At 36.5% G+C, this 24,726-nt stretch overlaps 1 protein-coding gene across 1 annotated transcript in view; it reads left to right on the top strand.

Moving 5' to 3' along the window:
• Positions 1 to 24,726, top strand: part of FRK (fyn related Src family tyrosine kinase) — a 49,844-nt gene that overhangs the window by 11,980 nt on the left and 13,138 nt on the right. The window contains exons 2-4 of the mRNA XM_050315901.1: positions 10,623 to 10,744; positions 17,313 to 17,476; positions 18,093 to 18,261. Coding sequence (XP_050171858.1) covers positions 10,623 to 10,744; positions 17,313 to 17,476; positions 18,093 to 18,261 — 455 coding nt within the window. The remainder of the gene's footprint in view (positions 1 to 10,622; positions 10,745 to 17,312; positions 17,477 to 18,092; positions 18,262 to 24,726) is intronic.

A 24,726-nucleotide genomic window follows, 5' to 3' on the forward strand; every position in this document is an offset into this window, starting at 1 on the left:
TAATATAGCATGCATATGACCAATATTGTGGAAAATTAATATAAATATTGAAATCAATTACACAATAGCGAAGCAGGGACTCACAAGATGAGATCAATTTATGGATATTTCCACAAATTAAATCTATCAGACTGTGATTTGGTTGCTGCTTTATTATCTTTTGTTCCTATTGTGCAGTGAACCTAGTATTGGGTGGGCTGTGTTAATTTACAGAGCCCATGCAGTTGGCTTTGTAATACTATGGAGAAATATTCACTTCCAGTCATCGCAGAGTGCAAGAGTAGCCAAAGGAGCAATGGTTTCTCATCCTGCAGCAGACTCAGAGCAAATCAATTGCCATGTTTGCAGCACAGTCAGCTACAACTATTATCAACTACTGAAAAATTAATGGAGTATTATGCGTAATCCCTTACAACAGAATCAGATGACAGTACGGTTATGACCTACTGAAGTCATTACTGGAAAAGTTTATACACAATATGTCACAGATTTTTAGACTAATGCGCAAGTAATATTTGTGTTTACGTTTACGAGACAGTAAATTTGTTCTGGACTGAAAGAGGAAATTCCTACCTTTGTGGTGGGTTTAAACCAACTTACTCACTATTGAATTTTCCCTTATCTAAACAATCCCAAGCAGTTATTTACTGTAAAAGGCCATGAAGCCCTGGCAGCCCTTTCTTTTTGACACAGCTTATTATTTCTAACAAAAACAATGGGCTAACACAAAACAAAGATATTTTTTAGACTAAAACAGACTTTGTAGGTTCAGAGTCCTTTCTGACACCTGTTGTCCTCTTCTCATGAGATAGTAATCTTCAGTCTCTTCAACTGGGTTCCCCCAGTGATTTGTAAATGGGTCTCAGATACACACCAGGTCAGTTTTCCAGGGTAGGTGGGTGTTTCACATTTGCTACGGATACATTGCAGTCATTGGGATAGTGTGGAGTAAGCTACTATTCATTGTTACAGTTGAATTGTCAGTGAGTAGTAACATTGAAACCGTCTTTTTTTGTAGTCACTAGGCAGTATAAGTGTGGTGAATCTGGTTTCTCAGTCTGGAAGTATAAAGATTTTTTTCTGGCAGTAACCTGCAATTTCCCATCTTGATGAAAAGAAATGGTAACAAAGACTCTGTCTAATTTTGGTGGTAGCTCACGGACCTTCAGTTTCCAAGATATTACCTCTGTTTTGACAGTGGTATGTTCTCTGTATTTCAGCATCTATACACACTGTATATTGCAGCAAGATAGTGACTATAATATATTAGAAACATAGATTTAAATTCTCTGATTTTAACTTAAGATCCCCCTTTACATGGATGAATGTATCACTTGTATTCTGGTGCTCACATTCATTATCAAATTAGAATGGGAAAAGAGAAAGGAAAAGCGTCTCCCTTCTCTTGGAAGAAAGGAGCAGCAAGGTTTCTCAAGAGCCCTTCCTTTTAGCTTAGTATGAAATTAAAATGTGCCCTGAAATAGGTGAGGCTTACTGGTTGATGTATCTTGCTTTCAGATAACTTAATAATTTCTGAACAAAATTAAAAGAAAAAAAAGGCTTATGTTTTGATGAAACCTCCATTTGAAAATAGAAACAAAAAAAATCTTTAAATTTGAAAAATTGAGTGCTTTCAAAAATTAAGCCATAATATTTTTTTAGAAAATATATGGAGAAATATAACAATTTTCTTTCCCTTTTTTTGCTTCTGTGTCTCTTATCTCCTTTTAAATTCTGTCATCTCACCAGTAAAACTTCTCTCAAGTCTAACATAAATTTAGTGTATATGGAAAAACACCAACCAGTCAGCTGTAATCTACTGACAAGAACATTAGCAAAATATTATCCAAAAGCCAAGATCAAAATGGGATGTGCTATTTTCCAAAGCTGTATATTTCACACTATAATGGTTATTCAAAGAAAAATCACACTGTTGATCTCAAAGAATGGAAAATACGGTGAAACTGTAGACAGCCACTTTCAAACATACAGACAGATTTTTAAGAAACGTATATAACATAAACCAGTGCTGCTCCATTGCTTTGGTAGATTTCTGCTGCTAACATAGCATAGAAATGAGACTTTTAATTTTTCATAACTATTCACATGTTTTGTGTTTTCCTCTGTGGAAAGAAAAACAAACTTATTTTACCCACTGTCATTGTGAAAAGACTGAGAAGCTCCAAGTCCAGCACACGATGCACACAAGATAGTCTTCATTTTAGTTTGTGATAAGTTATTCAACAACAAGGAGCTGAGTAATATACATGACTCAGATCTTTACATATGAAGCAAAGTTATTGTAGTTGCCACAGATTAAGTGTGCTGCCTGACTTAATCATTCCTGAAAACCTGAATTTCTAGTTTCACTTGGAGGAAACTAGATTTTGATTGTGGTAAATAAGTAATCAGGACTGAGCTGTGTCACTATACAATTAAAATGATTTTTTATTTCAAGTCCAAGTCAGTTACTTTCTGCAGTGTGTTAGGATTTCAGATAATTTACTTATGCAGATAGAGAAGGGTATTGTTACCCAAACATTTAACAACTTCCCCTGACTCACTTTTTGCTGATGGTACTTTGTTGAATGAGGTTTAAAATGGTAATATCTGGACAATAAATATGTGATGAAAATTAATATTAAAGTATTCTCTTGACAAGTACAAAATAAGTGTGTAATGAACTAAGAAAGGGCAAGGAAAAAGAACTGTATAGCATAATCCTCACTGTGAGAGTTAGTCTATGAAACTGGTTTAAGAGAGATATTCTGTGAAATTCTTTCCCCAAGAAGGGCTGAAATTGCTACCAAAAGCACATGCCCTGTGGGAGCAGGGTAAGACAAAACCCATCATTTTCTGAGCAGTGTAGCAGCTCAGGCAGGATCAGGTTATAGCTCTTAAGCACTCAATGCAGTCCTCAGCTTGGTCTTGTCTTTATTTTCTCATGGTTGCCTATTACTTCTGGTTTTCTCTCTTTGCTCCATCCATCCACATGCATATCGTATGGTCCTCTCAGCTTTGAATTTTTACTGTCCTGTTTTCTCCTTTCCTCCCTGTGTGTCCTATCCATTGCTTTATCATTAGCTTTAAAGTCCTTCCTCTTAAATTTTGTCCTTGTTCAGTATCTGATAAAAAAATGACAATGAGAGACAGACAGCATTCAAAATGATTCCAGGTTTGCCTGTAGAAGGAAGTAAGTAGGAAGGGCTCTGTTTCCAAAGGACCTGAAACCCAATCTTAGGTTTTCTAGCCTCTACACAATGAAAATCTACAAGCCCTAGAGTAATCCCTAACTTTCCACTATGTAGATTCTTGTGCTGTATCTTAGAAGGCTTGTGCTTTTGAAAATGCTCTTGAAAGGAATCTTACTTGCAAGTGTTCATCTTCATGGTTAAGCCTGACTACAGATTTTGTTTCTTTTTTTTTTCTTCTTTCAAAAGTTGTCATCAGGTTCACTGTAGACTATAAAGGGAAAAGTGAAGCATCCAACACTCCTCTCCCACGCCCTCCTTCATGCACACAGCTCATCATTTGTAAAGCACATCTGTTTCTTAACTATGTTATGTCTTGAAGGCTTTCATCTCTGCAGTAATGTTTCCTAATTTCTTGAAATATCAGGTCTTGAAGAAATGCTATTACTTCATTAGTCTTATAATTAAGACAGCCTAATATTTTCTATCAGAAGAGCTTGTTTAGTTGCCTTTTCCAGGCTTTACCTGATTGGGTGTGAATTTTCCAGGGACATACCAGGCACAGGCTACCTCTTTCTCTCCCTGAAAGCAAAAAACATGGCTCAGAACAATACAAGAAATCCTCTGTGCATGTACTTTGGAGAAGTAGGAGAGACTGATATTTAGAAAGGGAGATTGCTGTACTAAAAGTGTGTGCTTTTTAGCCATCTAAGAAAACTTTGCTTCAAACAAATGAAGGCTTTGGAAATACCGTTACACTTGATATGTGATACCAAACATATTCATTAGAATTTGACAGCTGCATTCTATACTTTTGATATTTTGCGAAAACCGAGCAAGTTCTTGGAGCTTTCCTCTCAGCATAGAGAGGACTTACTGGTGGTTCCCTTGGTAACTTCTGCCCCTATTGCTGCACTCTTCTACCCACAGCAGACTGCAAACCTGTCACGTATTAAAAGCTGCTTCAGCAGCCCTTTGTCCTGCACGGATGACAGTAGCGAAGAGCAGTGCACACAAGTCTGTTCAGGTTTCCATGTGCTGAGTAAGGGCACAGTATGGTCATATGATGAAAGTAATTGAATAAGACCCTGGAGGATCTCTGTCTCTTTGGCTTTCCATGTATCTCTCCTTGTGGTACAGAAGTAGGTGCCTATTGCTGTCTGAATAAATTACTACATACTGTACATTATTAAATTCCCTGAAAGATAGGCCCTGAAGTTTTCAAGCTGGACATCCAAAATTTGTTGGAAATGTTTGTAATAGTTTCTTATTGCCTGGGCTGTTTCTCCACTTCAGAAAAACTTTATAATCAGAAGAATTTAACGAATGTTTGTAAAGCATTGGGATATTACAGTCATGAGCACTATAATAGAGGATGTTATGAAATAAACCATTCATGTAATTTTGTAACTGGCATTGAGACCAGAGGCTAAACAATGCACAGTAAATAAATTCTATCTACACAATGACAAAAGGAAATAGAGGGTATTCACTGAGCAGCATTCATATTAACACTGTAAGGAGCACTGGATATGACCATGTAATTAAAGATGGTATCATACTGGATTTTCCTGAAAAAGGTTGAGTGGATGCCTTGAAAACAATATTAATATTGTCATCTCCTAACTTTGGAGTTCTTGATTTTGCAGTTACAGCTTTCTATGACAGTAGATTTTGAGACATTTAAAATGTAAACTTCATGTACTGCTGTGCTTTTCTTTATTTGTTTTAGCTATTACACCAGCTTTTTGCATTTCAGAAGAAAGTGGGATATAGGTTGTTTCAGCATATAGTGTTGGGTTTTTTTGTCCTCACCCAAGTCTTTTGCTCTAATTGCAGTCATTTTCTGCTCTTCTCAGCCTTAAGAAACCTCTTCTTCTCCTCAGCCTAGTACTACAGACACAGTTAACACACTCCAGTGAATCTCCTGGAGGGCCAGCTAACCTCTTTGTCATTGACATTTGTTCTATAATGGAGACTTCTTGTTGAGAACCACAGGAAACTCAACAAACCCTCTCAGCTGCTGACATTTAGCAGTCTCGAGATGTACCCTAACATGAGAAGGTAAATCCCATTTGAAAGCACTTATGAAAAACAAGACGCAAGATGTCTGTAATGCCACAAAGTGCTGATCCAGGGATAGGATCATGCTGTCTTATTTAATATCTTCACTCATTTTTGAAAATAAATTTCATGTGACTGATTTTCTGGTATTTATTCTTTTATGGCTCCAAGATGTTTCTCAGCATTTTTTCTCCCCTTTCCTCCCTCTTCATTCCTATTGTAATGATCACGACTTCTATATCTGGCTGTACCTTACTGCTGACTCAGCCCTCAGGATTTTCCCTTTTAATTGAACATTCACAAAATTGAGAATATGTCACAGACCTCTGCTTCTAGCCTTATCTTACCTCCAGTGTCCTGCAGCTTGAATGAGAAACTGAAATAATCCCCCGTTATCCCATTTACAGCTAGTTATTAATGCAATTCAGTAACTTCAGATATGACATTGTGGAGTTCTGATTTTACTCCTGTAAATATTGAATCTAAGTAATGGTAGAGGATAAAATGGGAAGCTGTGCTCTGGTGAGCCCTAATGGAAATCGGTGAAATAGTCAGAACTTCCACATAATTTTCTCTGTTGGTCTTCAGTGTGGAAAACAAAAGAGCAGTGAGGGATCTGCTGAAATTTCCAAGAAAGTCAAGGATTGTAGCTGTTACTTCAGAGCTGGTGTTTAGCTCCTTTTTTCTGGGATGGGGATATTGGTGGGTTTTGGTTTTTCCACTGGGACATTTGTCCTCTTACAGGCATGTTGCCAGGCACTGGAAATATTATCAGTGGTACAGCATTGGAGAACTTTTCCTTCAACTCTTTCTTTGCTTTAGTAATTGGCTTTAGTAAGTCAGTTGCTATGTGGCATGTGATAGCCCTTGGCCCATATTACTCTCTCTCTCTTTTACTTTCCAGTTTAAAAGTTTCTGCCATATCTTCCTACTATAAGAATAAAAGTACAAAAGTAGAAGTGACTATTTTTAGTGGATTTTTATGTAGCAAAGCTCAGGGAGACACAAAGCAGAGGCAGGTAAATGTGGCTTTGACACAGAGATGGAGATCAGCAGTGCATTGTGCCCTGGAGGACAGAGGGCTTCTGAGCAAAGGTGGTGATGGGGCCAGGTAACACTATCAATTGAAACTGGACTGAATGAGTAGGCAGGAGTGAGCATAAGGTGGCATGGTTGTGACTCTTACGAATTGTCCTGTGCAGGGCTAAGGGCTGAACTCGATGATCCCTGTGGGTCACTTCTAACTCAGCATATTCTGTGATGCTGTGATTCTATTCTTTCAGTTTCTTAAAAAAATTTCCCATCTATGGGAGGTGAGAGCTGTAACACCTCCTAATATTAGACTGTGAAAAATCCACTTTGCACATAAATCACACAGAGTGAAGACAAAATGGACAATTCTTTATTTCAGAGGGTGAGCTAGCTTATATGTGGTAGAGCATGGAATGTGTGGAATTTGGGAGGATTTTAGGGAGTTTCATGCAAGGGGATGTCTATAAATGGAGAAGTTAAGCTAAACACATCCAAATATGGGTGAGAGGAGATAGAAAAACAGGGAAAAGCTATAAATTTTAACTATTGGGGGCCAATAAGCATAGGGTTTACAATCACCCAATAGGGACAGGGCTAACAATAATTGAAACTGCAGATTACATACAAAGCAGGATTTTTTTCTAATAACATTGTTACTAAATTGAATAAACAGAACACTTATATAACATGAAAAACAGTCTCTGAGGTAGGAAGTTATCTGTTGTCCAGTAGTTTAGCTTCATTCCAAAGCGGTCTTTTCTTCAGTTCTCCTTTTCTTCAGTGACTTTTCTCCACCAAGAATATATCTCTTGCAGAGGACTTCCAACACCCATCTAGTATAACCAACAGTATTCAGCTAGATGAAGATATATCTTTCCCTTTGCTGGAAGAAGGTCTCAGCAGTGGGACTGTCACAGTTAGGGAACATCCCATGACAAAGCCTGCTGTGATCCATGATGATAATCCTGTGATCAAAAACTGCTAGTGGAATTGATGGCCAAGAGAGATGTGATTCCTATGCTCTCAATAACCACAATCAACCTCACTGATATTCCAATACTGAGCATCGCCTGCAACAAGGACTGTGTTTGTGACCAACACGAAGGTCATCTTTTCTGTCCTCCTATACATGGTGGCAGAGATGTGACCTGGAACTACCCTGAAGTTTTTAATGAAGGAATTTCTGATAGCTATGGATGATGGTGGAAACAAGAGATTTTGAGGAAGCTGCTAGAAACAATCCCTAAAAAGCAGATCGTCATGGTATATTGGAAAAGGAGTTAGGGTGTTGTCCAAGAAAACATGTTCCTGGATCTCACTGACAGAAGAGCACTATTGCTGTAGTGTAGCAGTTCCTGCTACAAATAGAAAATTATGCCTAATTCTGAATGCACTCATTTGTGCCACACCTGGTAATCAACTGATCCTGCACTGACATTTGTGACCCAGTGATCTGGCTGCAGGCTGAAGTTCCCAGTGATGCTGTGTATGAAGTGCTAATTCAGACTTCTCTGGGACTGTCTGGTGCCAATGGAAGGCACTGAAGTGCTGGTTACTTAACTTCTGCAATGGATAGTGCTTCATATTTAGTTCTGTTTTTCCAAATGCTCTGTTTCAAAACCTTCATCTGTCTTTGAGCTATAAAACACAAATAGATTTCCTAAGGATTGGGTGTTGTTTTGGTCTGACCTTCTTATCCTGCAGAGCAATAACTCATGGTGAGCAATTACTTTGATTCATTATTATTTTTAGAGCACTTTTCCCTCTAAGATACACACTTTTGGATGAAGTAAAATATTAAGCCTTTTGAAGCATAAGTTCAGTTGCTAGAAATTGAAATAAGCTCTTCACACTTTATGAAGGGATTTTAAACTTCCATTATGCTGAAAATAGTACTTTAAATTCAGATGTGCTTTTGTTAAAATAAAAAGTGAATAACTAAATTATTTGCTTTGAAGTTAAGGGGTTGTTTTTTCACAATAATATTACTTTTGGTACTGTATTATTATTATTGTTAACTTATTTCAATGACTTTGAACTAAGAATCAGATATTCAAGTGCTATTAAAAGTAATTTTCCTTATTTTTTCTGAAATATTGTAATCAGATCATATAAAGTCAGGCAAATGAGGCAATACACAATATATGTCCACTTTTCACTCTCCCTAATAATTGCTTCAGTTACTCTTACCTTCTCAAGTACTGTTCTCTAATTATCTCATTTTACAAGTTAGGATCTTTTTAAACTGCTAATTTATGTGGAGTCAGAACCTACATATTATATATCCTCCATATGAACTTTAATGGCAATTTCATAATGATTTAATGAAGTTTTTCCAACCAAATAAAAATAAGCATGTAATTTGAAATGTTTTGAAGTCAAAGAAACAGATACTTGTGCCTAAATACGATGTACTTATGTATTACTTTCTAAAATCATGATTTATATCATAGACATGACTTTACATACACAGCATAATACTATTTTAATTTGTATTTCCAAAATAAACCAACCATTTCTTCTTCTTGCATACATCGTGTTTTTTACTCATGTTTTCAGCTAGTACTTTGAGTTACTTACAGTGTATGTTCAAATGCTGGATCATGTAAAGACTATATTTTGACTGTCCATAAAATTCAACTTTGCTAATAATAGATTAGAAGGTCTTTTGGGTTTGGTACAAAATTAAATTCTTTTGAAAAGATGCTCTCTTCCTACCCCATGAAACCTCTTCTTATACATTCTTGTGAGAATCAGTCACTTTGAACACTACTAAGCAATATCTTACAGTTCAAGGAGAAAAATTTTTTTTTTTTTTTTTTTTCAGATCATATAGTTTGTTAGTTTTCAGATGCTACTGCCAGAGCAGGTATATTTAGAAATTTCAGAGAGATTCTAATTCAGCTTTTAGGGCAGACAGGTTTTCTCTAGGACTGGAATAGAGTTGAACTTGTACTCTGTCCTCTTATTCCTTTGACAAGAACCTCAGTCAAGGATTTGAATATTTATTGATTACTTAGTTTTCTACAGTCTAAATAATGAATTAATTAAATTAATTGGTTAAGTTAATGAACACATTTGACTAATTAAAATTACCACTAACACATTCCAGCTTTCTAATGAGATTACTTTCCTGCCAAATATGTCCAAATCATCTTCAAGTCAGAGGACAAGAATAAGGTCCAGAATATCTGTCTTTCATTTTGTTTTATTAACAAGGCATATTCAGTGTGGGTTAGTGTCATCTGTATTTCCCTCTTCCTATTCCTATTTATTAATACAAAACCATTTATCAGTTCTCTTGCTTGCTCAGCCAAGGTGCCATCCATTCATTTCCACCATTCCTCTTGATGATTACAAGCCTTGCAGGTACTAAAGTAGTCTGTTGATGACAAAGCAAGTAGTTAACTGAATAGTCAGCTCACTCGTGGTGTGATACACTGATTTATATTTAAAGTTTGCATAATAGGTTTAGCTATGATAGCTATTTATCACCATTTGCTTCAAATAAGGGGTGGAGCTAATCTTGGAAAAAGCTTTGCATGTTTGTTGGAAGGAAGCTGAATGCCGTCCCAGTTGAAAATGCTGACTCATCTCTGTCTTATTTACATATAATTTAAACTCAGTGCAAAACTACTACCTTCAGACGAGGAAACTAAAACTATTGCTTGAACAAGCCTTTGTAAACTACAGGTTTTAGTGAGAGAGGAAAAATATGTTTTAAAAGGCATAAATAGGAGTAGATTTTCACAAAACATGGGTGTTCAGATGTTTGCAGTGACGTGAGGGACATGCTGGTTTTGTTTGTCAAACAGTAGCAGAGCTGAAAAATTACCAGTAACTTATTTGTGACAGTGGAATGGGGAAGGCTGCAGGGTGATTTACACCTTGGAACCTGAGAGGCATTTTGCAGTTTCAGAGATCTTCTGGCTTTTAAGATGCAGGATTTTAGCACCTACCTACACCTCTACATAGTTCAAGTGGCATCTATGGACCTGGTATCAGTTTCCACTACTGTGGCCTTGGCAAAATTTCTTTGTTATTTTTTTTCTGGGACAAAACCAGTCTGTCACTTCTGAATGCTTGTTGCCTTGAAATCAGTAAGATCTTTCATTAGCAGTAAAATCCAGATTTCACTCAAATGTGTAAGCAATACTTTCTAGCAATAAATTTGTTGTGTAGTTCTGACTGGTTTCACCCCCACACACACTATTGATATTTAATTAGCATAGCACAGATTATCTCATAGTAAATATGCAACATGTTTATAAAAACTAAATTGTCTTCCTGGTATGTTTCACTGAATGCTAAAATTAATGGTTTTTGTTTGTTCAGATGGTTCTTTGGCCAAACCAAACGAGCAGATGCCGAGAGACAACTGTCATACCCTGGAAACCAGGCAGGAACCTTCCTAATCCGAGAAAGCGAAAGTCTAAAAGGGGAATACTCACTCTCAGGTATATTCTAGTTTTTCATCTGAAGCAATGTTTTAAAAATTTCTCAGGTGATCTGGGCTTTTTCATTTTTGAGAACAATAAACTGCGGGCATGAAAATGAAATTAAGTTTATAACAATATTTATTTCCTGGGAGATATATAAAGAAAATTTGGCAAGAGTAATTTGAGTTTATATTTTATAGGCTTTGTTTATCAATATGCTCAGAACAGAAATTAACTTTTTTATGTTTAGTACTTCTAGTGTGCCAGCTGCCTTAAAATAGATGGTATTTTCACAATCAAAGCACAAAAACTTACATTGCAGTTGTACCCTACTGTTCTGATTAGCACACAAAATAAAAGTAAAAGCATGTTGGCAGATATCTGCAGTTTAAGAAAAAGAGATTTCTCCTAGAGCTCACACTTAGGTTTATATTTATTTGTTTTCAGGGGTAAAATGATAAATCTTCAAAGCTGTACTTTAGAATCAATAATGTTTCATGGAGAAATGAGTTGTAAACATCAGTAAAAAATTAGATTTATGATGATGATGCATTTTGAAACTTATTTAAGTTCTTTATTTGAATCTAAGATATTATCTGATAAGGACTGTTAACTTACTTGTTAATAATTATACTCACGCACATATAGGTACATCATCTTTTTCATGCTGTAGATATTTGCCATTTTAAATAGTAAATGTTGTTGTTCATTAGTTGTTTTCTGTGAACATTTCCAATCAAACTTGACATACAACTATGAGTCCAAGGGAATAATGTTGTCCCTGAGATGACAGGGCTCTACACCTAAGCTACCTAATGTGCTCTATCTGTGTTAATTCCAGACACCAGCAAAGACTCTTGATGTTTGTGAATAAACCATAAGTATTCATATGCAGAATTATGTCAGTAAAAGGAGAGGCACCCTGTGCATAACCAGATTCTTTCATAATGACTCCACTTTTGCCGGAATACTTGTGTCATTCAAATGTTCTGAAAGTTATGCAGAAACACAGCTTAATGAACTTTTGACACATTCTTGGTTTCTCTTTCCCAATTATAAGGAAAGGGGATATACCTGCAACATCTTGCAGTAATGGAAGGATTGCTTTTCATTGCCAAGACAAAGAAATATGGAGTGAAAGACAGGGAATTTTATGAAATAAATGTGGTATTTACAGTTCTGGGGGAGTTCACGCCATAATTTTCAGTTTGCCCTCAAGGAAGTTGGTTCTTGACATAAAGTGCTGAAAGGAAAACTACCATCAGCGAGGAATCAGATTGCTCCTCAGATGTGACAGAACTGACCCCTGTGCATGCACACTTTCATCCAAGGATTGCATTATAGCCAAAGATCTTGCAAAATGCTTTCTTTTCATGTGCCAGGTTACAGATGTATTACATGGTTTCAGTTTCTTTCAAGCATTCTTCATCCAAGGGCTGGGCTAGACCAATAACAGTGTGGTGTAATGCAGGGAAGGACAAATAGGGGTGTATTATGTTTTTAATGCTAGCACTTGACTATATGACACCTTTTACTAAAAATCAATGAAATATCTTCTGTTTATGCAACTAGGAGTGAACATGCAATTTCTTTTTATTATTCTCCAACTACAGGCTTCTAGGAATGATTCAAAACCTTAATTATTTATACTGCATCCTAACCACTTCTCTAACAGGAAGGAAGCAGTACTTTAGTTAAACTATGAGATACTCCAGAGAAAGATCCAAGACAAGGAAAATAAATATTAGGCCAGAATTTGTGATAGAATGAGATTATCCTTTGATGCTGCTGTTTAATTTTTTCCTTACAAATTTTGGACAGAAAGTTTATTCTATCTGATTTAGTATATTTGATTCAATTATAAAAGCCTGTGGTAGACATTTTTCAGGTTTCTGTATAAGCTTATTCAGGAACAGGAGATTTGATGATGACTGATAGCAGCAAGATATGAAACCATCAGTGTGAATTTCTTTCCCGCATTCTAAAGCCAATGATGAAGAGGTTTGTGCTGTGGAAAGCATTAATTGGAAAGAAGGTTGTTTAGTTCACCAGATACTATAGAGAAGGCAGTTTTCCTGCATCTCTCCTCTTTGTGCCATCAGAAGGAATTATGAGACACTCAAGTTGAAGCAGAATGATAGCTTCTGTCTCCATGGTAGCTGATACACTGACAGGGGAGAAGTCAAAACCTGGTATTTTGGAATATGCCTAATTTCTGTTTCCAGTTTTTTCAGTGCAGAAGGAATAGACTCCCAAAGTCCCATCCTCTGTGGATATGGTTGGTTTTACTCTCCCTTCTATTGCTGTTTTGGTTTCATTTCAGAGTAGATTAAAATGGCTAAAAGAGTGATAACTTGGCTTTCAGAATTAAGGTCTTTAAATGTCTTAATTCTTTATACAACCTAACATTTAAGTGTAATAAAGTTGAAAAAATAAGGGAAATTGAAAAGAAAGAGAGATTTTTACCCAAGAACCCATAAACTGCTTTTATGACTTTCATGCTTGATTTCATACTCATACGGGCAATGTATAAGAGACTTAATATTAATTAGAGAAACAAATTATCTCCTTAGGAAGAAAAAAGAAAAAAACCCTACCTCTCATGAAAATGGTACTTTTCACCTCTAACTTGGGAAAAGTCTCAATTTGTAAGATGTAGATACTAAGTAACTATTTAAATTAAAAATAAAAAGTCACATTCAGAAAGGTTTTTCTCATCTGTGAATGGTTAAATGGAAAGCTCATCAAACCAGATAGGCCACTGAGATGTGTTGCTATAAATTTAAAGTGTTTGACATTTTAAAAATAGGTTTTCCCATTTTAAAAATGCACATGTTGTCAACTGATTTTTATGTTGATGACTCCAGCATCTGGTGTGAAATGTATTAAATTTTAAACACGTTGGTGCCATCTTAGACATTGCCTCTTTTTAATTAAAAGCCATAATTTAGATGTGCTCAGCTTAATTGAGTGTCATTGCCAATGATAGCAGGAAGCTCTCTACTTAGCCCGTCACTGAATAATGGTATCTGAAAGACTTATTGCATTAAATAACAATGTAAATGGTTCGTGTTTTCTTCAAAATTTTTTTCCATGCTCTAAAAAAATATTGTTTGGTTTCCTCTAAGCCAGACTGGGTTTCAGCATAAGAAAAAGCAGGTAATTGTTTAAAGCAGCAGACTCATAGGACTTGCAAAATCATGGCCACAGTAAGGAAAAGATATTGGATCTGCCTCTGCACCTGTTCTGTGCTGATGAGGGTGATCTCAGGGGTCACTTTCCCCCCACTTCCACCCTGGGCATGGAGACTGAGCAAAGGTTGTGCTTGTGCATGGCCACTGCTGGGGCAGCACTGCTGACAGGAGTGATGTGGGGACACATTGTTGCTGGTGGTAATGATGCCTTGGTGTCTCCATGATTCATGGGGTGAAGATGTCGACTCTGTGGACGCCACCATACATTTTTCTGCCCTGGGGAAAGAGTAGTACATTATTTTATTCTCATTCTTTAGGTGTCAAAGCCTACTTCTACTTAGTCCCATCATATTAAGATGGATTGCAGGGAGAGGAGAATCCTTCTATTAAACTGAAACCATGTAGAAATCTAGTGGGGAACTGTGGTTCTTCTGGAAAGGGCAAGTTGAGGAAAAAACCATTGCAGTTTTCAACCCTAGCTACTGTCAAGCTGTGTGAAGCTGAAGTCACAATCCTGTTCTGATAAGCAGTCTGGCATGGATGTAGGGATGACTGGAAGGAGTTATGCCTAGCTCTTCCCTGGATGACGTGCTCTCCTCTTGGCAGTGGAGCCACACCATGTCACAGAGCTGCAAGTGTGTGGTGCAGCCACACTCGGCTGGACTTATCCCTGGGATACAAGTAAACAATGTTCTGTCGAATACTGCACTAATCTCAGCTACTTATCACAAGAAGAGATGGTTATCAGTTCAGAAATTTTCTCCAGCTTCTCCACACACATCACTGCCTGACCTGGATGCTGTCAATCAAAAGGCTTCTTAGAAATCTCATTTAAGAAATTAGAGCACATCTTTCAAAACAACTCCTGCATTATTAATGTTAGGTGCTTCACAAGTAACATTTATAATACTTCTAATAAACAAAGCAGGCAGTCAAACTGCGATTACTTGTGATGTACAACTGAGACTGAATTAACAGTCATCCTGTTGTTCTTTTATTCAGTGCATCATAAAGATTTATTAATTTGCGCAGATCAATTTTCCTGTGAACTTGAGAGAAGTCAGCAATCTTTCAGTCTTTTGTTACCAAATTACTCCTTACTTCATTCTGCCCAGTTTCCAAATGATACATCACAAAAATATGCATGTATTTTATAATTAAAAATACTACTTGTGAGTGTTAATTTAACAGGAAATGGCATTTGAAAAGTGTGATGTATTTATCTTTATTATCTAGATTTTATTTGCAAATATTCTTGTTCCCGGTCCTCATGATTGTAAATTCTCAGGTCCCTAAAAGTGCTGCCTAGGGTGGAGTATTTTGAACAGCTCCTCTCTGCCCTCTGGTGGTCTGTGACGACATCGCACAGTACAATACAAAAAATATTTGATTATCCACGATAGTTCTTAAGGAAGAAGAGCTTTTCCTTTTTAACTTGATCACTTAAATTGTGAGAGAAATTACTCTTTATATCAGCTTTGTTAATTGCATGCAACCAGTAATTTTCTACATACAACTGTGCGAATAAGCATTATTCTGTTATTATAACCAACGTGTTTGCCAAAATCCATGCAGTGTTACAGTATCAAGGATATATCAGCTATAATAATAATTCCAGAGAGAAGTAATAGCAATTTTTTCATTTAGCTATTGCTTCTTGCTTTTTTTCCAAAAGGTAGTGCTTCTTATTTAGTCCTTCTCCATTGTTTCTTCTTCTGGCCGATCCTCAGACACATCAGATGATCCCATTCTCCTATTTGGCTTGATTTACCATCTCACTGGCCCCAACCCTAACTGGGCAGGCTCTGTCCCTTCACCTTGAACCCACACCAGCTCTAACACACAGCAAAAAATCAGTCCACACTTTCAAATCCTGGTCTGTCACTTAATCTTACAGCTTGGTAGCATTCATTGAGCTCTGAAATTCCTAGGATCAGTAAATCTCTGTGCAGTGAATGCATGTATCTTTTGTTTAAGACACAGCAAATTTGCCCTACTACTCAAACATCTTTCTTGTTAAGTTATGCTTTATATAGGATTTATATTTATCAGGATTCCTCATTACCAGCTAGACTTATTGTGGAACACTGGTAATGTTAGATCTAACAGCTGTAGCATTGTTAGGAGCTAAATCAGTTACCCTTCTGTATGCAATATAAACCCTCAATTGCCCATTGAAAATGGACAGTGTTGCCTAACTAATGGAGTGTCTTGCTAAAAGACACCCATGTAAGTAACTAAATACCTTTTCAGCTCTTCTGAACTGCCCTCTGAGCCTAAAAAGATTTTTGAGCATTCACCCTATATATATCTTTTTTTTTTTTTTTTGGTAAATTTTATACGTGTATTACTGTACTGATAGATTTTGTATGTTATAGAACATACACAAAAAATTTAAAAAGGATGAGACAAAGATGAAATAAGCAGTACTTAAAAATATTTATTTTATTTATCAATGGTACAAAAATACTTTTTTTGCCCTTGCCACAATAAATTGTCTTATGTACTCCCTGGGTTGCATACACTGCTTTTGCTCTAGCCTGTGTATAACAGAGACTTCAGAAATGACAATTGTGGGCCTAACATTCCTTGAATAGCACACTAGATGAGTGACTGCATTTTTTGTCCCTGTCTGATACGGTGTTGGTCCAGGTCTAGCCTCAGCATGCAGTGACCCAACCTTCTTTCTGACACATCTAAAGAGTGCTCCAATAGGCAGACAGAAGGACATTTTGGGTGTCATCATATGCAGATAAATAACCTACAGGAGGTGAGGAGAGTAAAGTCTTGTTGATTAAGAATCAACAGATCAGAATAAAACACATTTCAATGGAAAGAGGTTAATCAACTACATGAAACAGAGCATTATTCACCTGATTTTTACATATTCCAAACACATACAAAACTCAAAAAACCCTTTGGAAGATGTGAGTGATTTTTGGGGAATTGTGGCCGTGTGAAGAGTATATCTGTTTCCTTTCCAATGCCTACCAGCCCAGCAGCTACTATTCAGAATGTTGACCCTGATAAAGGAAAGACTAAAATCGATTAAATGATTACTGTGAGTAAGATGCTTCTAGTTTTGGTGTCTTCAGAGATGGAAAACATGAGCTGCCTCACAGAAGATGTATTTAGGTACTTCTACTTCAGTTTTTAGGGTGCAAGCAAGAATCTCCCAGCCTGAATGGCTGAAGACTGATAGATAGTATTAAGATATCTAAACAGTGGGCTTTGGCTTGAAAAAGGCTTTTTATACTGTCCTATTCAAAACTAAAATAATTTATTTTAAAGTCCTCATAAATATATTTTGGAACCTTATGATGATTTGGTCATAAATGATATTGTACCACTGCAATAATTCCCAGAAACTTAATATATTTAAATCTTTTTAGTTTTTGATGGTGCATCTGTGAAGCACTACAGGATCAGAAAGCTGGATGAAGGAGGCTTTTTTCTAAGCAGAAGGAAAACTTTCAAAACTCTGAATGACTTGGTTGACTATTATAGCAAGAACAGTGATGGCCTCTGTGTGTTGCTCAAAAAGCCATGCCTAAAGGTAAGGGTGGAAAATATTTATTGTAAGCTAACTCATCAGGTATCTGTCAGAAAGTGTTGACTCCATATCTGCTTCTATAATTTCAAAATGTTTATGATCTGCTTGTTTTCAGTAAGTTCTGGGTACTGTAACAGTTTCATTCTTGAGGCTGACAAGTTAATAATAAAATACTATGCCATTTTTAACAAATCATCAAGTGGCAGGGGGAGAAAACATGCCAAATCATGATTTATGAATGCCTTTTTGTAAATATATATGGAGATGAAATCTTCAACTTCATAACTCTAGCTGTCCATAAGTAATTACTGAGACAAAACCACAAGGTTCAGGCAAGCAATACGTCACTGTTCAAAAAGCTTGCTAGAGGAATGAGTTCGAATTTTTACTTTTAATGAAAGGATATTTTCTTTATTGTATTTCTTATTTCTAAAAATAGTACTCAGTATATGAGTTATATTTTATGTTCTCAGCTCCCTTTATTATGTATGTGTACTCTAAGGAAACATGATTTATATTCTGTTACAAATTTACATGACATAGTTAAAAATTATTTGTATGAGCTCTTGAAAAAATATTAAAAGTCTCAATTATTGTATTATTTATTTTCTTTTACCAGGTTCAAATTCCTGCTACTTTTGATTTGTCATATAAAACTGTTGATCAGTGGGAGATAGACAGACAATCTCTGAAGTTGGTGAAAAAATTAGGATCTGGTCAGTTTGGTGAGGTATGGGAAGGACGGTGGAATAACAACATCCCTGTGGCAATCAAAACATTAAAACCAGGTATGTGAATTACTCTTAAATGCTAATAATGTGAAATGCTAGCAAGGGTGCTCCTTTACTTTTTAAATGCTACTGAAAAGAAAGCCTATCTATATATGCAATCATTCTTAAATCCACACACGTAAACATGAAGATTAGTAATGCTCAAGGTCCAGATATTATTTGGTATTTTGAATTAGAATTTTATACAGTTTTCAGTTTCTAGATGACTGCATAAAAAGGCAACCCCAACAAGTGTTGTACCTCTACTTGTACAATGTTGCTTGTACAATTTGATAATTACCCAATTATTGTACAATTTGATAATTTTACAATTGAATAACTACATTTTATCTAGAGGTGAAGTAACTGATTGACTACTGATTTGTAACCTGGAGAATTTTTCTAGTGATTAGATGCTATATTATTTCTTTGGTAGTATAGAATATGTACTATGATAAGTTTGTACTTAAGAAGTGCTTTAATCTTAGTATTGACTGAATAAAATTTCTCAAACTTTTTGATACACAACGTTAATATCCAATATTTGCATGTAGTGTAAGATTGTGACTAATACAGCTTTTAGCATTTTTCTTAATTATGTTTTATTAATGTCAAGTAATTTGTGCATTTTAAATTGACAACATAAAATATCTGCCAGTAGATGGCAAGAACCACATAGATAAGAAATTTAGCCTGGATGACATACGTGTTTTTTAAAAAGAGATAACACGAGTTGTGGTTAATTGAAAAAGCTTGTGTTGGGCACTAATGAACATGGTTCAGGAAGCAGAACAGATTCAGATCTTTGATTCAGAATAACAGTAATATGCTTGAGCCCTGCTTGAATAGTTCCCTGAACAGGGAGGAATTTAAGCCTGTGTTTTAAAGCTCTCTTGTATCAGGATATTCTTCGTGTTTTGAGGCTTGCAAACTGAAAGAAAATAAGCTGGTTTGTTTTTTTTTTTTTTCTCTGCTTACTGGAAATATAAAAACTGCTCAGACTAAAGACCTTCTGCTATTTATATGAAAGACAGTACTTTTTTCAGTGAACAGGTGCATCTTCCTAGTGACCCAGTAAACACAGAAACTATCTTGAAATCTCTTTCTCAGTGGAATAAACATAAGACTCACTGCAAACTCATTATTACATGCAGACTAGCACAGTATAGTGGAAGAAACTCCTTCAACAGTGATTCTTTTTATAGTATCATAGTTCATCTGGGAAAAAGGGCTCAGTTAATCAATACTTTTCTATCTCTGTTTTTTTCACTGTAGTCTGACTCCTGTTCAGGTCAACAGTAGTAGTCTCATTGATTTCATGGTAGGTTATATTGAGTTAGAGCAGACACAAACCCTACCTGGATGCGGTGCTTGGATAGCAGAGAGTTTGTGATCTAATGCTCTGATGAGGAAGTTGTACTTTGCATATAGTGTTGCTCAGAATGAAGGCTTTTATTCTCAAAACCATCTTGATAAATTATATAGTTAATAATGAATTTCTTATCACTGTACTTTCTGAACTATCTCGTTCTACGAAAACAGTTCAAACAGTGTGAAATGTAAGCATATAACCTTGTAGTGTACTTCTCTAGGGAATTATTTTCTTCTAATACAGTGTTTTTCACCATTTGGAGTGCCTTACTGTAATCAGTTAGCACACTGGTTCTCCACAGCTCGTCCTCATTGTTCCTCATGAGGAACAACACTTCACTAATTAAAGAAAAATACCAATACCCTCACCTTAATCTGAGTAATAAATGTCTACCTTGGTACTAATAAAATTTCAGCAAAGGGTAGGTCTGGTAATTTCATTCACTATAATATAAAGAAGATAAATTAATGTGGAAAACATATTGGTTCGTGAGTAATCAAGAAATACATTGTGTTATATGTTGATGTTCGAAGCTTCCAATATTCACATAATTTTACACACTGTAAAATGATCCTCTGCTGTTGTTTGGTTCAAATATCTAAATAGGTTGTCTTTATGCTGGGGCAGGAGGGGGCATATTTTAAACTGCAGACTTTTCACTAAACTGTTTTGCAGTGTAGACCCTCTGGAAAAGGAATTCATCAGAAAAAGAGGAGTGTGTTACACTCAAAGTGATAGGGGGCTGACATAGAGAGGGTTTGTAAAAAAAGGCTTTACCACCAGAGAAATTGTGACACGGAGCAATGCTCTCATTACTAAGCAGGAACATGTTGATCAAGTAGGGTAATCACATAGTGAACAGTGTAGAAGAGCATAATGCAATCAGTATTTCATAGATTTATAGGCCTGAAAGGCAGAAAGGATTTCTGTTACTTTGAGTTTTTCTGTTAAACATTGTTTTTTACATTTGTTTTAGATCATATATAATCTGAATACTTTGCTCTTATATACCATTGCACATCATTCCTCTGCCGAGATTAGTATTTATATGTAATCAAAAAACAGCTTGTTCTTGACTAGATAATAACTAGGAATGTTCTCGTCCCAAGATGAAGGCACTGTGAATATGGGTCTAATTTCATGTCGGAATTTTCCTGATGTCTTCTCTCTAACTCTCGTTATGTATTCTTGTAATAAAATAAAAGCCTCTTTGTATACATTAGTTTTTCTTTCCATTTTACAGGTACATACAGAGTGAGTTAAACCAATTTTCAATTGTCTTTAGAAAGGCTAAATAGAGTTTCTTGTTATACAGTATTTTCCTCATTTCTCAAACATTTTTTTCTGGACTTAAAATAGTTTCTAGTTATTGCTGCTAAAAGGCTTAAAACTAAGGCTGCCAACGGCATCCTGCCCTGCATGAGAAATAGTGTGGCCAGAAGGACTAGGAAAGTGATTTTACCCCTGTACTCAGCACTGGTGAGGCTGCACCTTGAATCCTGTGTTCAGTTCTGGGCCTCTCACTACAAGAGAGGTACCGGAGTGTGTCCAGAGAAGGGCAATGAAGCTGGTGAAGAGTCTAGAGAGCAAGTTGTACGAGGAGCTGCTGAGAGAGCTGGGGTTGTTTAGCCTGGAGAAGAGGAGGCTCAGGGGAGACCTTATTGGTCTCTACAACTACCTGAAAGGAGGTTTTAGTGAGGTGGGAGTCTCTTCTCCCAGGTAACAAGTGACAGGACAATCATGCCAGGGGAGGTTTAGATTGGATATTGGGAAAATTTTTTTCATGGAAAGGGTTGTTAAGCATTGGAACAAGCTGTCTGGTGAACTGGTGGACTCACTATGCCTGGAAGTGCTCAAAAGATATGTGGGTGTGGTGCTCGGGGTCAAGGTTTGGTGGTGAACATCACAGTGTTGGGTTAATGATTGGACTTGATGATCTTAGAGATCTTTTCCAACCTTAACAATTCTATGATTTTGTGACTCTATGACCTTCCAACCTTCCAATTAGTTTTTTTAGGAAAAACTAATCTCCCAGAATTCTGATGAGATGGCAGTGATGGGTTTTCCCAGAGCCAGTTCTCTCTTGATGCAAATGTGTGATTCCTGACTTGAGAGTAATTAAGGTATTCAGAAACCTGTTTCTATTCCAATTTGGAGCAAGACCCTATTTTTCAAATATTGCACACAAACTGGAAACTTCACAACTGTTTCTTTCAGAAATATTGATGTGCAACATAGTAGCTACATTTTTCCTAGTTTTAGGCATCTATGTATCAGCTTTTTTAATAATTAGTGGGAAGAAATAAACATATACCAGATAAATCATATTATAAATTAAAAATGCACATTACAATGAGTAAATAACATACAATAAAAGCCCTTTTCTTTCCATTGATTGTAAAGTCTGGATACCAGGAAGCCAAAAATCTCAAAACACCTTCCCCCTACCCCTCTTCTTCCCAGGCTTAACTTCACTCTTGAATTCTCTACCTCCTCCCTCTCAGTGGTACAGGAGGACAGGGAATGGAGGTTGTGGTCAGTCTCTACCTCTCCTTCCTCCTCAGAGGAAGGGCTCCTCACACTCTTTTTCTCCAACATGGGGGCCTTCCCACAGCAGAGAGTTCTCCACAACCTTCTCCAACTTGAGTCCTACCCATGGGCCACAGTTCTTCACAAACTGCTCCAGCATGGGTCCCTTCCACAGGGCACAGTCCTTCAGGAATAGATTGTTCCAGTGTGGGTCACGTATTACACTCCTCTCTTCTCTGGCTGTTGCTAGTGTTCCACAAGTTTCCTTTCCCCATCTTAAATCTGTTATCTCAGAGATGCTACTACCATACCTCATGAGTTTGGCCTTGACCAGGAGCAGGTCTATCTAGAAGCCAATTGGAATTGGATCTGTCAACATGGGAGAAGTTTCTGGCAGCTTCTCACAGAAGCCATCCCTGTAGCCCCTCACTGCCAAACCTTGCCACATAAACCCAATATATTCTACACCTCATCTCTGTGTATAACATATTTAAGAATTATCATTCAAGTCCACATTCATCACACAAACTTCACAAGCTTCACTCACATGAAGAAAAAGAGTTCTCCACATCAAAATCAAAATACCATAATCATAACATCAAAGAAAAGTGAACAGTTTACACACAGTCCACCCTTTGTCCCTTCATCACAATTACAGCAACTGACATTCCACATGATCATTTCACCCTTTGCTGTCAAATGTCGTTCAGTCCATGTCTTTCCCGTTACCTCTCCTTATATTTATTGCAATCTGTTGATCACTGTGACTATAAACAAAAAGCATTAGTAATGTGATCCCTTCATTCAGATAATTCTCTTATTTGTTCACTGGTGTTTGACTCTGTTTTGGAGACATCTGTGACATTTTACGAGCCAAAACCGTAGTGATGGATTTGTGAATGAAAAAACAAAACACAAGAACATCTTTGTCTTAAGGAGCATCTCTGACTTTTGAGTTCTCAAAGTTATCAAAGAGGTGTAGGGATCAATAGATAAGAAAATAGTCTGGAAGCCAGCAGGTGCTATTTCTGTTCTTGGCTCTGCATAGCACAGGCCTGATGCAGATCCCTGAACACATCATTTCACATTTCTGTTTTTATTTCCTCTGTGAGACATTGTTTTTTCTATTTAAGTGGAAATCATTGCAGCAGGGATTTGCACTTCATCCTATGCTGAGTGTGATGGATATCCAAGAACCTATTGTTTGGGCTATCTTGCTTCTCTAACTGTCAGCATGTGAAGCAGACATCTATCATCACCAATTAATTGTATCTGATAAAGTTCCTTACGCCTGTTCAAGTTGACAGATACATTTGTCATTATCATCTTGTAAAGCATCTCCCAAGCTTCTCTCTGCATGGAAGCTGCCCAAGCATGATTTTTATTTTTCAGGAGGCTTTCCCCAAATAGTGCCTGGGCTAGTACCATCAGCAGAGTTTTTAATACTATTTTCAGTTCTTCAATATGTCATCTCTTTAGTGCATATGCAGTCTAAAAATCTTTGCACTCAGGAAAGTCCCCCGATTTTCCAGGAAAAAAAAAGAGATTCTTTTATTCCATTTAATTCACTATATGGCCTCACTCTAACCTGTAAGTTTACTTCTGTATAGTGACAAAGCTGCTTGAGAACTGCCAGATACCTGTATCACTCACCTGTTAATGTGCATAGGATTTTTTAGTCTCTTGTGTTGCCAAATACATGTTCTTTTTAATTTTATTTCTTTATTACTCATAAATTTGTTCAGCAGATCACAGTTATACACTTAACGTAGTCTCCACATAAGTTCATTGTATAAACTAATTCAGAAGACTAGGCTCTCCTGAAGTACAAGGTTACTTTGAAGTAATTTGGGAAGGTTTGCAAACAAAGTGTCTTTTGAGGGGCTTATCGAATATGTAAGGGCCACTTATGTTTAGGCCAGTGGAATCTGGAAAATAAATGACTTCCTCTCTAACTCATTTCCAGCTTATCAATGTGTATCATATAATGTGAAGCTTCTTCAAATCTAGAACAAAATATTTTCAAGAAGAAGGTAATCAGAACTGATATACGTGTTTTAAGTAGGCTTAAATTAGAGGTGATTCCTGTCAAAGCAGCACGTCATCATAGGACATATCAAAGAAATAGATTCCAACATTTTGGTCTTAAGAATGGCTTTGACATTTAAAAAAACATGTTTCATTCAAAAAACAAATTACCCATGCTGTATTTCCTCCAGATACTTATAAACCTACACCCAAACTGGTGTCTTACACAAAAGAAGCCTTCAGTTGTTTCAGTAAAGGCTTCTGTTAACTAATTATTTTATGATCAAGTGGTTTCTACTTACAGTAACCTGCTGTTCATACTGTGTTAACTACTTACAGCTGAAAACGTATGCTTCATTAAAAACACACATATTCAACTACAAACAAAAAAAACCTCAGTTTTTTGAAACTCTGTGTGGCATGTATTTCCTTCCTCAAAGGGGTGTATTGTAACATCTTTACTGCTGTTGTGACAGGCTTTATCCAAATAATTTGAAACACACGTTTGCTTGCTTTTGGGGGCAGTTTTTACTTTCTTATCCAGCTGCTAAAAC

This window comes from Myiozetetes cayanensis, unplaced genomic scaffold (genome assembly GCF_022539395.1).
Source record: "Myiozetetes cayanensis isolate MyiCay16 unplaced genomic scaffold, myiCay2020 scf2-11, whole genome shotgun sequence".
NCBI classification, from domain to species: Eukaryota; Metazoa; Chordata; class Aves; order Passeriformes; family Tyrannidae; genus Myiozetetes; species Myiozetetes cayanensis.